This window comes from Scyliorhinus torazame, chromosome 2 (assembly GCF_047496885.1).
Source record: "Scyliorhinus torazame isolate Kashiwa2021f chromosome 2, sScyTor2.1, whole genome shotgun sequence".
NCBI classification, from domain to species: domain Eukaryota; kingdom Metazoa; phylum Chordata; class Chondrichthyes; order Carcharhiniformes; family Scyliorhinidae; genus Scyliorhinus; species Scyliorhinus torazame.
In genome coordinates, this window is record NC_092708.1 from 219,419,945 (window position 1) to 219,435,316 (window position 15,372).

General features: G+C 48.4%; 1 protein-coding gene across 3 annotated transcripts in view; it reads left to right on the forward strand.

Moving 5' to 3' along the window:
* ftcd (formimidoyltransferase cyclodeaminase) overlaps positions 1-15,372 on the forward strand; it is a 125,421-nt gene that overhangs the window by 83,746 nt on the left and 26,303 nt on the right. For all 3 annotated transcript variants that reach the window (XM_072484031.1, XM_072484022.1, XM_072484038.1), the window contains 2 exons: positions 11,572-11,701; positions 12,180-12,341. In XM_072484031.1, the coding sequence (XP_072340132.1) occupies positions 11,572-11,701; positions 12,180-12,341 (292 nt within the window). The remainder of the gene's footprint in view (positions 1-11,571; positions 11,702-12,179; positions 12,342-15,372) is intronic.

Below are 15,372 nucleotides of genomic sequence, written 5' to 3' on the forward strand. Positions count from 1 at the left end.
AGTGTTTTAATTGCAAGAAGCAGAATAAGTTTTCACTCAAGTGTTTGGCCAGAAAAAAGCAATAACAAGTCTATACAGATGACCACAGGAGAGGCATCAGCAGATGGGTCTGATGATGATTCAGGTTGGTTCAGTCAACAGGTTGGTTCAGTCAAGTCTTTCGGAGAAAAATGGATTGGATTTTGTTGGATTTTGTTTATTGTCACGTGTACCAAGATACAGTGAAAAGTATTTTTCTGCGAGCAGCTCAACAGATCATTAGGTACACGAAAAGAAAGGAAAATAAAAGAAAATACATAATAGGGCAAAAGAAAACACATAAGAAGGCAAGCAAATACAATGCTTTGTGACTGTTACAATGATGATCACAGAAGGAGAGAATCAAGTGAACAAGAAGTGTCAGATAGACCCTGATACATCATGCAATATGATCTTCACAGATACATCATGCAATATGATCTTCACAGATACATCATGCAATATGATCTTCACAGATACATCATGCAATATGATCTTCACAGACACATCATGCAATATGATCTTCACAGATACATCATGCAATATGATCTTCACAGATACATCATGCAATATGATCTTCACAGATACATCATGCAATATGATCTTCACAGATACATCATGCAATATGATCTTCACAGATCTTGGCGTGGCTCAACATGACAATCTAAAAATGAAGACCTCGAAAGTAAGAGTGAAGCTATAAAATCACTTTATCAAGATATTTTTTGAACTAATTTATTAGGACATTAGATTTTTGTGTTGAGAGACTGTTCCATCTACTCCATACTCGGAGAAAGAAGAACAGCCTAACCTACCACAATCTAATTGCTCCATGGTTTTCTAACCATACATATCCTCTGTTTCCCCCAATAACTTATCCAACTCAAACAGCCTGTCTATTTTGGACTGAACCTAATCCTTTCATTATTTTCAACATTTCAATCAAATCTCCTTGAAGTCTATGAGCTAGAAATTGGGCATGAGGGATTTTGATTCATGCCTATGCGCACTCAGATCAAGGTAGGCCACAAGTTAAATGTGGTTGATGCCCATTTCATCTGGATGATTGTAGTTTCTGGATGAGTGGGGCCTGCACTACTGCCTTCTTCTCAACACTGCTTGCCGCCTTTGTGCTCAGCAGGGGAACCCAGTAGTATTGTTCACAAATCAAGAAGGGGCACAGTCAGCCTGCTCTTCTGAAAGGGAACCTGCACTGAAGAATATTGTGACAATTTAAATGATGGCAAGGTAAACGCCGGGGCAGAAAGTGTGTCCCAGGGTGAAGGATATGGCACTGGAGGCATTATTGGCAGAAGTGAGCAGGAGGAGAGATGCCGTGGTTCCATGGGGTCCAGGATGCCCTTGAGGACCCTCAGAAGGGAAAGGGAGCTGAATTGTCCAGGAGGTCAATTCTTGACCACAATCATTTTAATCACCTTACAGGATAGTGAAAGGCAGTGAATGTATATTCACCTCAAATTTCTGAGCCGGCACAGCACCAACCTTTCACACTGCTCAATACACCACAAATCAATCACTCCTCCAACAGTGCATCCTAGCTTTCAGGACTGACACCTACATCCGGATATTTCACCTCACTCGTACACACTTCTCCAAGGACAAGGTGACATACAATAGAAAGGAACAGAACAGAAGCAGCAGGAGGCAAGGACCTCAGCAGCCCGTGGGCCACCCTGAGGAGATGGCTCACTACATCATGGAGCTAGATATAATAGGACATTGGACATCCAATGTCACTGAGAACATTGAAGATGACGTTATGTTTCTGCCTTATGCCACTCTTCAGCTCCGAGCACTGTCTCATTTTGCTATCTGGTATGATGTGCCAGCTGCTGATGGTGTGAACATGGGCCCCGTGCTTCCCACCTCAACCCACTTCTGTCACCTCAATCTTCCCCATTCTGAGTTCCTGCTTTCAGAAACCCAAGAGTTGTCTGTTTCCCAGTCACAGCAGCCCATGGAGGAAGAGAGAGAGCAACAGCACAACATTAATGAAGAGGTCCTGTCACACGATCTGACGCTCGCATCCACCAGCTCATATACTGGCACTGCATGTACTTTGAAGGCAAGTAGAGGGTTGCGATTAGCATGTGGCATGAGTCATGCGGCCACGAGTAGGCTGCAGCCATGTCAGGGAGAAAGGATAGCTCATTTGCTAGCCCACTGGGCGAGTGGCTGCCCTCACACCTTTGCCTGGACAGGTAACCTACTCTTCTGCAAATGCCTCCCAGGTCCTTCCTCATTTCTGATTTGTTACTTCTGTATGTTGCCTCTTATGTTCACACTCACAATTAAACTGTCAATTTTTTCATTATTATAATCATAGAATTGATACAGTGCAAAAGGAGGCCATTTGGCCCATCGAACCCGCACTGATCCTCTGAAAGAGCAGCCTAGCTATGCCCAATCCCCCGCAATCCTGTAACTCCACCTTAACTTTGGATACTAAGGGACAATTTATCATGACCAATCCACCTAACCTGCCCATCTTTGGACTGTGGAAGAAAACCAGAGCACCCGGAGGAAACCCACGCAGACATGGTGAGGAAGTCCAAACGCTACATAGACAGTTACCCAAGAACAGAATTGAACCCGGGTTCCTGGCACTGTGAGGCAGCAATGCTAACCACTGTACCACCATGCCACCCTTGAGGAAAAAAAAACATTCTAGAAGGAGGCCATTTGGCCCATTGAGTTTGCATCCAGAGCGGGGGCATCGATCCAGAGGTTGGGTGCGTGGGCGGAGCTTGACACGAGGCGAGGCAATCGAGGTGGCAAGCACGAGTCCAGAACGCGATGTAGAGGGGGAGTAGAGCACATTGGGTGGCTCCCACTGAAAATGGATTTTTGAGGCGTTTGAAGTCTGGTCCCAGGGGAAGAGATTTTTTGATTTTGGAATTTTGGGGGAAAATGTTGTTTGAAAATAATTATTTATTTATTTTCGGATTGAAGAAAGAAACAAAAAAATAATAAGTCGTTAGAGGATGTGAAAAGCAGCTAGGAAGAAGGAAGAAAACCCGGGTTCGCCGTTGAATGAGAAGGCCAGCAAAAGCACTGACAAGATGGCAGATGCCAGATTGTATGGTGGGGCCGCACTGCTTACGGTGGAGAAGATGACCGAGGTGATGGCGGTGGAGCTGGAAAAGCAGTTTGCGAGGCACATGAAGGCTTTGAGGAAGGAGACGGCGGGCGCATTGAAATCATTGGTGGAGGAGGCAATCGTCCTGGCGATGGTAGCTGTGGCAAAGACATCGGCTGAGGTGAGAGAGCAGAGCGAGAAGGTGAAGGAAGTGGAAGAGGCCGTGTCGCAGCACAGTGACCAGCTCACCTCGATGGGGGACGAGCTGCGGAGAGTGGTGCAGGTCAACAGAGGACTCCGAGCAAAGCTCGAGGACTTGGAGAACCGCTCGAGGCGGCACAATCAGAGAATTGTGGGCTTGCCCGAAGGGGCAGTGGGTCCAAGGCCAACAGAGTACTTCGCTGAGAAGTTGGCGGAGCTGATGGGGGAGGGTGAGAACCCCTCCCGGTACGAGCTGGACCGAGCTCATCGGTCATTAAGGCTGAAGCCCGAGGTGAATGAGCCGCAAGAGCAGTAATTATCTGCTTCATAAGTACTGCATGAAGGCGAAGGTGTTAAGCTGGGTGAAGTACAAGCGTGAGGTGCAGTGGGATGGTGCTGGAGTTCGGATCTACCAGGACTTGACGGTGGAGTTGGCAAAAAGACGAGCGGCGTTTGGGCAAGTGAAGGCGGCTTTGTAAAGAAGGGGGTGCGATTTGGTGTGGTATACCCGGCGAAGCTGAGGGTGATGTATGATGCCAAAGACTTTTATTTCGCGACAGTGGAGGCGGCTGAGGAGTTCGAGGGCAGAAGGCTTGGGACAGACGCGGGGAGCGGTGCTGGAAGAGAGACTGTGGACTGTGATTGGACAGCTGGAAAATGTATAAATGCTACAACTTTCTTTTTACTGATGTGTATTGTAATTTACCTCTCTTAACTTGAACTCTGTAACAAAGTGATTAGTTGGGTTGATTGGCATTCTGTGTTGCGACGGTTATACCTTATTGTAGTGAATTGTATGGGTTGGATTGGTGTTTCTGTTTTTTCTTTCTCTGGGACTGGGTGGGAGGGGACGGTATATCTTGGCGGGGGGAGCCACCCGCGCTAGCTAACTAAAGTCGGCTAGTGAACGGAGGTGACGTGAGAGGAGGGCTGCGGACATTGGAGCCTGGTTAGCACTTAAAAAGGGCTGGTTAGTCAGGTGTTTCACTCTGGATTTGACGGAAAGGCTCGAGGGGTAGCGGTGTTGGTCAGCAAAAGAGTACGCTTCCAGATGGAGAAGGTGGTGGCAGATGTGTGATTGTGACAGAGGCGCTGGAGGGGAGGTTAGTAGCGCTGTTAAGTGTATACGGTCCCAATTGCGATGATGTGGGATTCGCAAATAAGGTGTTTAAGGCCATCCCCGACTTGGACACACAAACTGATAATGGGGGGGGGGGGGACTGGAACTTGGTGCAGGAGCCAAGGTTGGACAGGTCTGTCCTGAGTGCTGAATTTGGTGTTTTTTGAGTGCGATAGTGAGAGTTTGGTGACCGAGGGAGTGCTGAATTTGGTGCATTTGAGTGCGATAGTGAGAGTTTGGTGACTGAGGGAGTGCTGAATTTGGTGCATTTGAGTGCGATAGTGAGAGTTTGGTGACTGAGGGAGTTAGGTGAGGAGGGAGTAAGGTGCTCCTTTCATTTTGTTTCCGACATTTCCGCAAAGAGTGCGAAGAGAGCCAGGAGTTTACAGGAAGTGTAGCTGACTGGGAGCAGAGTCGGAGGGCGGAGATCTAGTTAGTCCACACAGCAGCTATATTCTTTAAGGTAAGAGGGGATGGAGGCTAGGCCAGTTACATGCTCCTCTTGTAGGATGTGGGTGGTGAGGGATACCACCGGTGTCCCCACTGACTATACCTGCGGGAAGTGCACCCAACTTCAGCTCCTCAAAGACCGTGTTAGGGAACTGGAGCTGAAGCTGGATGAACTTCGGATCATCCGGGAGGCAGAGGGGGTGATTGAGAAGAGTTACAGGGAGGTAACCACACCCAAGGTACAGGACAAGAATAGCTGGGTTACAGTCAGGGGGAAAAAAACAAACAGGCAGACAGTGCAGGGATCCCTCGTGGCCGTTCCCCTTCAAAACAAGTATACCGTTTTGGATGCTGTTGGGGGGGATGACCTACCGGGGGAAGGCCCTAGCGGTCAGGTCTCTGGCACGGAGACTGGCTCTGGGGCTCAGAAGGGAAGGGGGGAGAATAGAAAAGCAATAGTTGTAGGAGATTCAATGGTTAGGGGAATCGATAGGAGATTCTGTGGTCGCGAGCGAGACTCCCGGAAGGTATGTTGCCTCCCGGGTGCCAGGGCCAGGGATGTCTCGGATCGTGTCTTCAGGATCCTTAAGGGGGAGGGGGAGCAGCCAGAAGTCGTGGTGCACATTGGTACCAATGACATAGGTAGGAAAAGGGGTGTGGAGGTAATAAACAAGTTTAGGGAGTTAGGCTGGAAGTTGAAAGCCAGGACAGACAGAGTTGTCATCTCTGGTTTGTTGCCGGTGCCACGTGTTAGCGAGGCTAGGAATAGGGAGAGAGTGCAGTTGAACACGTGGCTGCAGGAATGGTGTAGGAGGGAGGGCTTCAGGTATTTGGATAATTGGAGCGCATTCTGGGGAAGGTGGGACCTGTACAAGCAGGACGGGTTGCATCTGAACCAGAGGGGCACCAATATCCTGGGAGGGACGTTTGCTAGTACTCTTCGGGAGGGTTTAAACTAATTTGGCAGGGGAATGTGAACCGGATTTGTAGTCCAGCAACTAAGGTAGCCGATATTCAGGACGCCAAAGCATGTAATGAGGCAGTGGGGAAGGGAACACTGACAAAGGAGAGTACTTGCAGGCACGGAGATGGGTTGAAGTGTGTATACTTCAACGCAAGAAGCATCAGGAATAAGGTGGGTGAACTTAAGGCATGGATCGGTACTTGGGACTACGATGTGGTGGCCATCACGGAAACTTGGATAGAAGAGGGGCAGAAATGGTTGTTGGAGGTCTCTGGTTATAGATGTTTCAATAAGATTAGGGAGGGTGGTAAAAGAGGTGGGGGGGGGGGTGGCATTATTAATTAGAGATAGTATAACAGCTGCAGAAAGGCAATTCGAGGAGTATTACCCTATTGAGGTAGTATGGGTTGAAGTCAGAAATAGGAAAGGAGCAGTCACCTTGTTAGGAGTTTTCTATAGGCCCCCCAATAATAACAGAGATGTGGAGGAACAGATTGGGAAACAGATTTTGGAAAGGTGCAGAAGTCATAGGGTAGTAGTCATGGGCGACTTTAACTTCCCAAATATTGAGTGGAAACTCTTTAGATCAAATAGTTTGGATGGGGTGGTGTTTGTGCAGTGTGTCCAGGAAGCTTTTCTAACACAGTATGTAGATTGTCCGACCAGAGGAGGGGCAATATTGGATTTAGTACTGGGTAATGAACCAGGGCAAGTGATAGATTTGTTAGTGGGGGAGCATTTTGGAGATAGTGACCACAATTCTGTGACTTTCACTTTAGTAATGGAGAGGGATAGGTACGTGCAACAGGGCAAGGTTTACAATTGGGGGAAGGGTAAATACGATGTTGTCAGACAAGAATTGAAGTGCATAAGTTGGGAACATAGGCTGGCAGGGAAGGACACAAGTGAAATGTGGAACTTGTTCAAGGAACAGGTGCTACGTGTCCTTGATATGTATGTCCCTGTCAGGCAGGGAAGAGATGGTCGAGTGAGGGAACCATGGTTGACAAGAGAGGTTGAATGTCTTGTTAAGAGGAAAAAGGTGACTTATGTAAGGCTGAGGAAACAAGGTTCAGACAGGGCATTGGAGGGATACAAGATAGCCAGGAGGGAACTGAAGAAAGGGATTAGGAGAGCTAAGAGAGGGCATGAACAATCTTTGGCGGGTAGGATCAAGGAAAACCCCAAGGCCTTTTACACATAGGTGAGAAATATGAGAATGACTAGAGCGAGGGTAGGTCCGATCAAGGACAGTAGCGGGAGATTGTGTATTGAGTCTGAAGAGATAGGAGAGGTCTTGAATGAGTATTTTTCTTCTGTATTTACAAATGAGAGGGGCGATATTGTTGGAGAGGACAGTGTGAAACAGATTGGTAAGCTCGAGGAAATACTTGTCAGGAAGGAAGATGTGTTGGGCATTTTGAAAAACTTGAGGATAGACAAGTCCCCCGGGCCTGACGGGATATATCCAAGGATTCTATGGGAAGCAAGAGATGAAATTGCAGAGCCGTTGGCAATGATCTTTTCGTCCTCACTGTCAACAGGGGTGGTACCAGGGGATTGGAGAGTGGCGAATGTCGTGCCCCTGTTCAAAAAAGGAACTAGGGATAACCCTGGGAATTACAGGCCAGTTAGTCTTACTTCGGTGGTAGGCAAAGTAATGGAAAGGGTACTGAAGGATAGGATTTCTGAGCATCTGGAAAGACACTGCTTGATTAGGGATAGTCAGCACGGATTTGTGAGGGGTAGGTCTTGCCTTACAAATCTTATTGAATACTTTGAGGAGGTGACCAAGCATGTGGATGAAGGTAAAGCAGTGGATGTAGTGTACATGGATTTTAGTAAGGCATTTGATAAAGTTCCCCATGGTAGGCTTATGCAGAAAGTAAGGAGGCATGGGATAGTGGGAAATTTGGCCAGTTGGATAACGAACTGGCTAACCGATAGAAGTCAGAGAGTGGTGGTGGATGGCAAATATTCAGCCTGGATCCCAGTTACCAGTGGCGTACCGCAGGGATCAGTTCTGGGTCCTCTGCTGTTTGTGATTTTCATTAATGACTTGGATGAGGGAGTTGAAGGGTGGGTCAGTAAATTTGCAGACGATACGAAGATTGGTGGAGTTGTGGATAGTAAGGAGGGCTGTTGTCGGCTGCAAAGAGACATAGATAGGATGCAGAGCTGGGCTGAGAAGTGGCAGATGGAGTTTAACCCTGAAAAGTGTGAGGTTGTCCATTTTGGAAGGACAAATATGAATGCGGAATACAGGGTTAACGGTAGAGTTCTTGGCAATGTGGAGGAGCAGAGAGATCTTGGGGTCTATGTTCATACATCTTTGAAAGTTGCCACTCAAGTGGATAGAGCTGTGAAGAAGGCCTATGGTGTGCTCGCGTTCATTAACAGAGGGATTGAATTTAAGAGCCGTGAGGTGATGATGCAGCTGTACAAAACTTTGGTTTTACATTTGGAGTACTGTGTACAGTTCTGGTCGCCTCATTTTAGGAAGGATGTGGAAGCTCTGGAAAAGGTGCAAAGAAGATTTACCAGGATGTTGCCTGGAATGGAGAGTAGGTCTTACGAGGAAAGGTTGAGGGTGCTAGGCCTTTTCTCATTAGAGCGGAGAAGGATGAGGGGCGACTTGATAGAGGTTTATAAGATGATCAGGGGAATAGATAGAGTAGACAGTCAGAGACTTTTTCCCCGGGTGGAACACACCATTACAAGGGGACATAAATTTAAGGTGAAAGGTGGAAGATATAGGAGGGATATCAGAGGTAGGTTCTTTACCCAGAGAGTAGTGGGGGCATGGAATGCACTGCCTGTGGAAGTAGTTGAGTCGGAAACATTAGGGACCTTCAAGCAGCTATTGGATAGGTACATGGATGACGGTAAAATGATATAGTGTAGATTTATTTGTTCTTAAGGGCAGCACGGTAGCATTGTGGATAGCACAATTGCTTCGCAGCTCCATGGTCCCAGGTTCGATTCCGGCTTGGGTCATTGTCTGTGCGGAGTCTGCACGTCCTCCCCGTGTCTGCGTGGGTTTCCTCCGGGTGCTCCGGTTTCCTCCCACAGTCCAAAGATATGCGGGTTAGGTGAATTGGCCAATGATAAATTGCCCTTAATGTCCAAATTGCCCTTGGTGTTGGGTGGAGGTGTTGAGTTTGGGTATGGTGCTCTTTCCAAGAGCCGGTGCAGACTCAAAGGGCCGAATGGCCTCCTTCTGCACTGTAAATTCAATGATAATCTATGATTAATCTAGGACAAAGGTTCGGCACAACATCGTGGGCCGAAGGGCCTGTTCTGTGCTGTATTTTCTATGTTCTATGTTCTATGTTCTAGGTCACGACCGCGCTCGCTGGTCCCATCAGGGGAGGCGAAGGCGCTGGCTGGGCTAATGGTGGAAATGGGAGGGGTGGACCCTTGGAGGTTCCTGCACCCAAGGGAACGGGAGTACTCGTTTTTCTCAGCGGTCCATAAGGTATACTCGCGGATCGACTTTTTTGTGGTGGGGAAGGCTTTGCTGGCTGGAGTCAAGGGGTCGGAATACTCGGCAATTGCAGTGTCAGATCATGCTCCGCATTGGGTGGATATGGTGCTGGAGAAGGGGGTAGCGCAGAGGCCGGGGTGGAAATTATGTCTGGGACTTTTGGGGAACCAAGTGTTCTGTGACAAAATTGAAAAGGTAATTAAGGAATATGTAGGTTTCAACTGTACGGGTGAGGTGTCGAACTTAGTTGTCTGGGAGGCTCTAAAGGCAGTGGTGAAGGGTGAGGTGATTTTGTTTAAGGCCAGGGTGGACAAAGAGGAGAGGTTGGAGTGGCAGAGGGTAATAGATGAGATGTTGGAGGTAGATAGGAGTTATGCAGAGGATGGGGACCCGGCGAAGCTGGAAAAGAGGAAGGAACTACAGGCGAGCTTCGACCGACTGTCCACCAGGAAGACGGTGCGCCAACTGAGACGAGCAAGGGGTGCAGTTTACGAACATGGAGATAAGGCAGGGCGTATGTTAGCAGGTCATCTCTGGAGGGAAGCAGCGGTAAGGGAAATTGTTCAGGTGAGGGATAGGGCAGGGAAGTTGGTGGTGGCTACGGATCTGATTAACAAGGTCTTTGAGGAATTTTATGAGAGGTTGTACAGGTCAGAGCCACCTGGGGGAGACCATGAGATACAGGAATTTCTAGATGGGCTGGAGTACCTGCGGTTAGGGAAGGGGGACAGGGCTACATAAGAAGGAGCGATAGTGGAGCAGGAGATAAAGGATGCGATTGGGAGGATGCAGTCAGGGAAGGTAGCAGGACCGGATGGGTTTCCGGTGGAATATTATAGAAAATTCATGGATAAGCTGGCACCCCTGATGGTGGGGATGTTTGAAGAGGTGATAGGGAAGTGGGTGTTGCCACAAACCTTGGGGCAGGCATCGATTTCCCTGCTGCTAAAAAAAGATAAGGATCCGACGAGTGTGGGTCGTATAGGCCCATATCACTTCTGAATGTGGATGCAAAAGTATTGGCGAAGGTACTGGCGGGTAAGCTGGAGGAGTGCCTCCCGAAGGTGATAGGTGAGGATCAGACGGGGTTCGTGAGAGGGAGGCAGCTCTTTTCGAACATTAGGAGGGTTTTGAACGTCGTTATGGCACCGGCAGAGGGGAAGGAAACAGAGGTGGTTGCGGCATTGGACGCTGAGAAGGCGTTTGACCGGGTGGAATGGGGGTATTTGATGGCAGTTCTGGAGCTGTTTGGGATTGGACCAAGATTTGTGAACTGGGTAAAGCTACTGTATAAGGAGCCGAGGGCGAGTGTCCGCACAAATAATATCAGCTCGAGATACTTTTCTCTCCACCGTGGGACGAGGCAGGGATGTCCTATGTCCCCCCTGCTGTTTGCACTCGCGATTGAGCCGTTGGCCATCGCGTTAAGAAGTTCGGGGGTATGTAAAGGAATAGTGCGGGGGTGGGTGGGGGGCGATAGAGCATAGGGTGTCCTTATCTGCCGATGACTTGATGTTATATGTGTCGAAACCGAGTGTGTCGATAGGGGGAATATTGGAGCTACTGCGAGTATTTGGGTCTTTCTCGGGGTACAAACTAAATCTAGATTAGAGTGAGTATTTTGTGGTGTCTCGGCCGGGGGTGGGGGGGGGGCTGCCATTCCGTAGGGCAGGGACTCACTTTAGGTACCTGGGGGTGCAGGTTGCCCGGGAGTGGTGGGGGGGGGGGGGAGGAGCTCCACAGGTACAACATTTCTAGCTTGGTGGGGAGAGTGAAAGCTGACCTGTCACAAAGCAGAAAGAATTTTGGAAAAGAATGTCAGTGATGAATGGAGGCTAACTTGGGTTGAGCCTGAGCATTCTGAGATCTTGCCAACTATGATCTTACTCCATCCTTCATCACTTCCATTGATTCTGTAATAATTTGACTATTTGACCTATATGATGTTATTTGTTTCACCAATCTTTAGAAATAATACACCAGGATGATCAATGCAACTGATATGAATGTCTGGACTAACACAAATAGCATTAACGTATTGTACACCCAGTGGTAATTTGTGAATGAGAGAAAAATGTTTGCAACTCCAGAAATAGGCAGGTTTTCTTCAATCAGCTATATATTTTATCTTTTATTATACTATATACAAAGATCTAAAATATATGACCCACATGGGTTTTACCAATGTTTTTAGGAAGGTTGTTACATGTATGGTGTCTTTATTTTATCAGACACATGGTGCAGGATGAGAAAGAGGGGAACTGCCTGGTTTCTATGCCTTTGCTGGAGTTTATCCGAAGTGTTGGAGCACGATCTGCAGCCCCCGGGGGAGGATCTGTCAGTGCAGCCGTGGCTGCCATGGTTTGTACATTAAGGTTTCAGATATACCTAGAAATACCCACAATCCAATTTCATTGACTGGTGCTGGGTTGTGCTCTTGTCTGCCTCTCCATAGAACCATAGAATTCCTATAGGGAGAAGGAGGCCATTTGGCCCATTGAGTCTGCACCGACCCTCCAAAAGGGCACTCTACCTAGGCCTACTTCCCTGCCCTGTTCCCGTAACCCCATCTAACCTGCACATCTTTGGACACTAAGGGGAAATTTAGCATGGCCAATCCATCTAACCTGCACACCTTTGGACTGTGGGAAGAAACCGAAGCATCCAGAGGAAACCCACACAGACAGGGGGGAACAAGCAAACTCCACACAGACAGTCACCCAAGGCCGGACTGGAACCCAGGTCCCTGGTGCTGTGAAGCAGCAGTGCTAACTGTGCCACCCCACTCCAATAAGTTTCTGTGATTGTATTGCTTGCTTAATCTGTATTAATTTGCTAGGGTGCAGCCTTGGGGTCAATGGTTGGACTAATGACCTATGGGAAGCGGCAGTTTGATCATCTGGACGGTCAAATGAGGAGACTGATCACTCCATTCCATGAAACGATGAAAGACCTTATCGCAATGGTGGATGATGACTCCAATGCATTCAACAGCTACATGGTGAGTGACATATGAATAACTGGCATTTACTCGGGTTGGAGAATCGCCGGGGGCTGGCGTGAATCCCGCCCCCGCCGGTTGCCGAATTCTCCGGCACCAGAGATTCGGCGGGGGCGGGAATCGCGCTGCGCCGGTTGGCGGGCCCCCCCCGGCGATTCTCCGGCCCGGATGGGCCAAAGTCCTGCTGCTAGAATGCCTGTCCCGCCGGCGTGGATTAAACCACCTATCTTACCGGCGGGACAAGGCGGCGCGGGCGGGCTCCGGGGTCCTGGGGGGGGGCGCGGGGCCTGGCCCAGCGATCGGGGCCCACCGATCCGCGGGCGGGCCTGTGCCGTGGGGGCACTCTTTCCCTTCCGCCTTCGCCACGGTCTCCACCATGGCGGAGGCAGAAGAGACCCCCTCCACTGCGCATGCGCGGGGATGCCATGAGCGGCCACTGACGCTCCCGCGCATGCGCCGCCCGGCAATGTCATTTCCGCGCCAGCTGGCGGGGCACCAAAGGCCTTTCCCGCCAGCTGGCGGGGCGGAAATCAGTCCGGCGCGGGCCTAGCCCCTCAAGGTTTGGGCTCGGCCGCTCAAGATGCGGAGGATTCCGCACCTTTGGGGCGGCGCGATGCCGGACTGATTCGCGCCATTTTTGGCGCCGGTCGGCGGACATCGCGCTGATTACGGAGAATTTTGCCCTGGTCTCTCAACATTGAGAAGGATAGGAAGGCCCTTGAGAGGGTGCAGGGGAGATTTACCAGAATGGTTCTAAGGATGAGGGATTTTTAGCAAGGTTAGGTTGGAGAAACTGGTGTTGTTCATCTTGAAGCAAAGGTGATTGAGAGAGATTTGTTAGAGGTAAACAAAATTATGACAGGTTGACAAAGACAGGCTGTGCCCATTAGCAGATGGTTCAAAGCTGATTGGGAGGCATGGATTTGTTTTGGGTGCAAGATGTAAGGAGGATGTGGGGAAGAACTTTTTAACGCAGTGAGTGGTAATGGCCTAAAGCTCACTGTCTACAAGGGTGGTGGAAGTGAAGACACTTGCAGAACTGTGGAGATAGATTGTGGTGAAGGAACTGATTCGATTGTTCTACAAAGAGCTAACATAGGACAGAATCATCTCCGATATCGGCAAAGTCCATGTCAGGCAGGAAAAGTAGCATTGAGTCCGCCGATTGTAATAATGGCTTTTTCTGCCATATTGTGCGGCACTTAGTTGTTTTTAAAAAAAAAATTTAGAGTACCCAATTCATTTTTTCCAATTTAAGGGGCAATTTAACGTGTTCAATCCACCTACCCTGCACATCTTTGGGTTGTGGGGGCGAAACCCACGCAAACACGGGGAGAATGTGCAAACTCCACACGGACAGTGACCCAGAGCCGGGACCTCGGCACCGTGAGACTGCAGTGCTACCACTGCGCCACCGTGCTGCCCTTTGCGGCACTTAGTTGAAACAAATGGCAGGCCTGAGTTCCATGCTATGTATTTACATTCTGTACCTTGTGTTGCCCTTTCATATATTTTCTTTTCATGTACTAAATGATCTGTTTGAGCTACACACAGAAAAATACGTTTCACTGTACCTCGGTACACGTGACAATAAACAAATCCAATCCCATCCACAGCGTATTGCTGGCGGGCAGACTCTGATAACTTCAGAACATTCCCCCTCCGTCAAGATCATTTAAATGTTTTTTGAAATTATCTTTGGCCCATCTTCTGAGGTTCCCGAGTTGCCAGCCAAATCAAATTGGCATGAATAATACTCAAACTGAGAGAGCACAATTCAACATAGCAACATCGGAACAGGAGTAGGACATTCTGCCCATCTAGCCTGTTCCACCATTCAATTAGAGCATGATTGATCTTCTACCTCAATGTCACTTTCCCGCACTCTCTCCCTATCCCCTGATGTCATTAGTATCCAGTAATCCATCAATTTCTAGGGGTTGTTTAGCGCAAGGCAGGCCAGCAGCACGGTTCGATTCCCATACCAGCCTCCCCGAACAGGTGCCGGAATGTGGCGACTAGGGGCTTTTCACAGTAACTTCATTTGAAGCCTACTTGTGACAATAAGCAATTTTCATTTCATTTTCATTTCATTTCTGTCTTGAGCATGCTCAGTGATGGAGCTTCCACAGGTCCCTGGGGTAAAGAATTCATCCCCTTCTGAGGGAAGAAATCATCTTGGTCTTAAAGGCCCTGCCCCTTATTCTGAGACTCTGCCCCTGATTGTAGACTCGCCAGCCAGGGGGAAAATATCCTATCCACATCGACACTGTCACTCCCATAAGAATTTTGTAAGCTTCAATTAAATCACTTCCCATTCTTCTAAACTTTAGAGAACATAGGCTCAGTTTCCTCAATTGCTCTTCATAAAACAATCCCGCCATGTCAGTGATTAATCTGGTCAACCTCTGTTCCACTCTCTCTATGATGACTATATCCATCCTTAGATAAGGAGACCAAAATTGTGCACACACTCCAGTTGCGGTCTGGCCAAGATGCTATAAAATTGCAGCAAGACATCTTTATTCGTGTACTCCAATCTCAAGGCAATGAAAGCCAACTTGCCTTCCTAATTGCTTGTTGCAAGCTGCAACCTCTCAAGATCCACAGGTCCACCCCAATTGATTTCCCTGTGGGATTCATGGAATATGATCATCCCCGCCAGTGGGTGGAGGCTCATCAGCTGGGGCTTGTGGAAATCATCCTATACAAGCCGGCCCGGACTGGGACTGGCTAGAATGGGCATCCTGTTTGGGACCTTGGAGCTGTAATCTGCGCCGTGGCCTTTACTCTTGTTGTCGAATTGAACATGTTTTGGATTTAGCTTCTCGGGCTTTTATAAAGCAATGAAAGGCTTAGGAAAGAGAAGGTTAACCTGATAGCAGACTTTAAAATTATGGACGTATTTAATAAGATAAACATAGAGTAAGAAAATGTTTCCAATTGTTGGGAATTTAGAACTAGAAATTGTCAGTGTGATAGTCACTTGTAAATCTAACAGCAAACTTCTTTACTCAAAGCGGCACGGTGG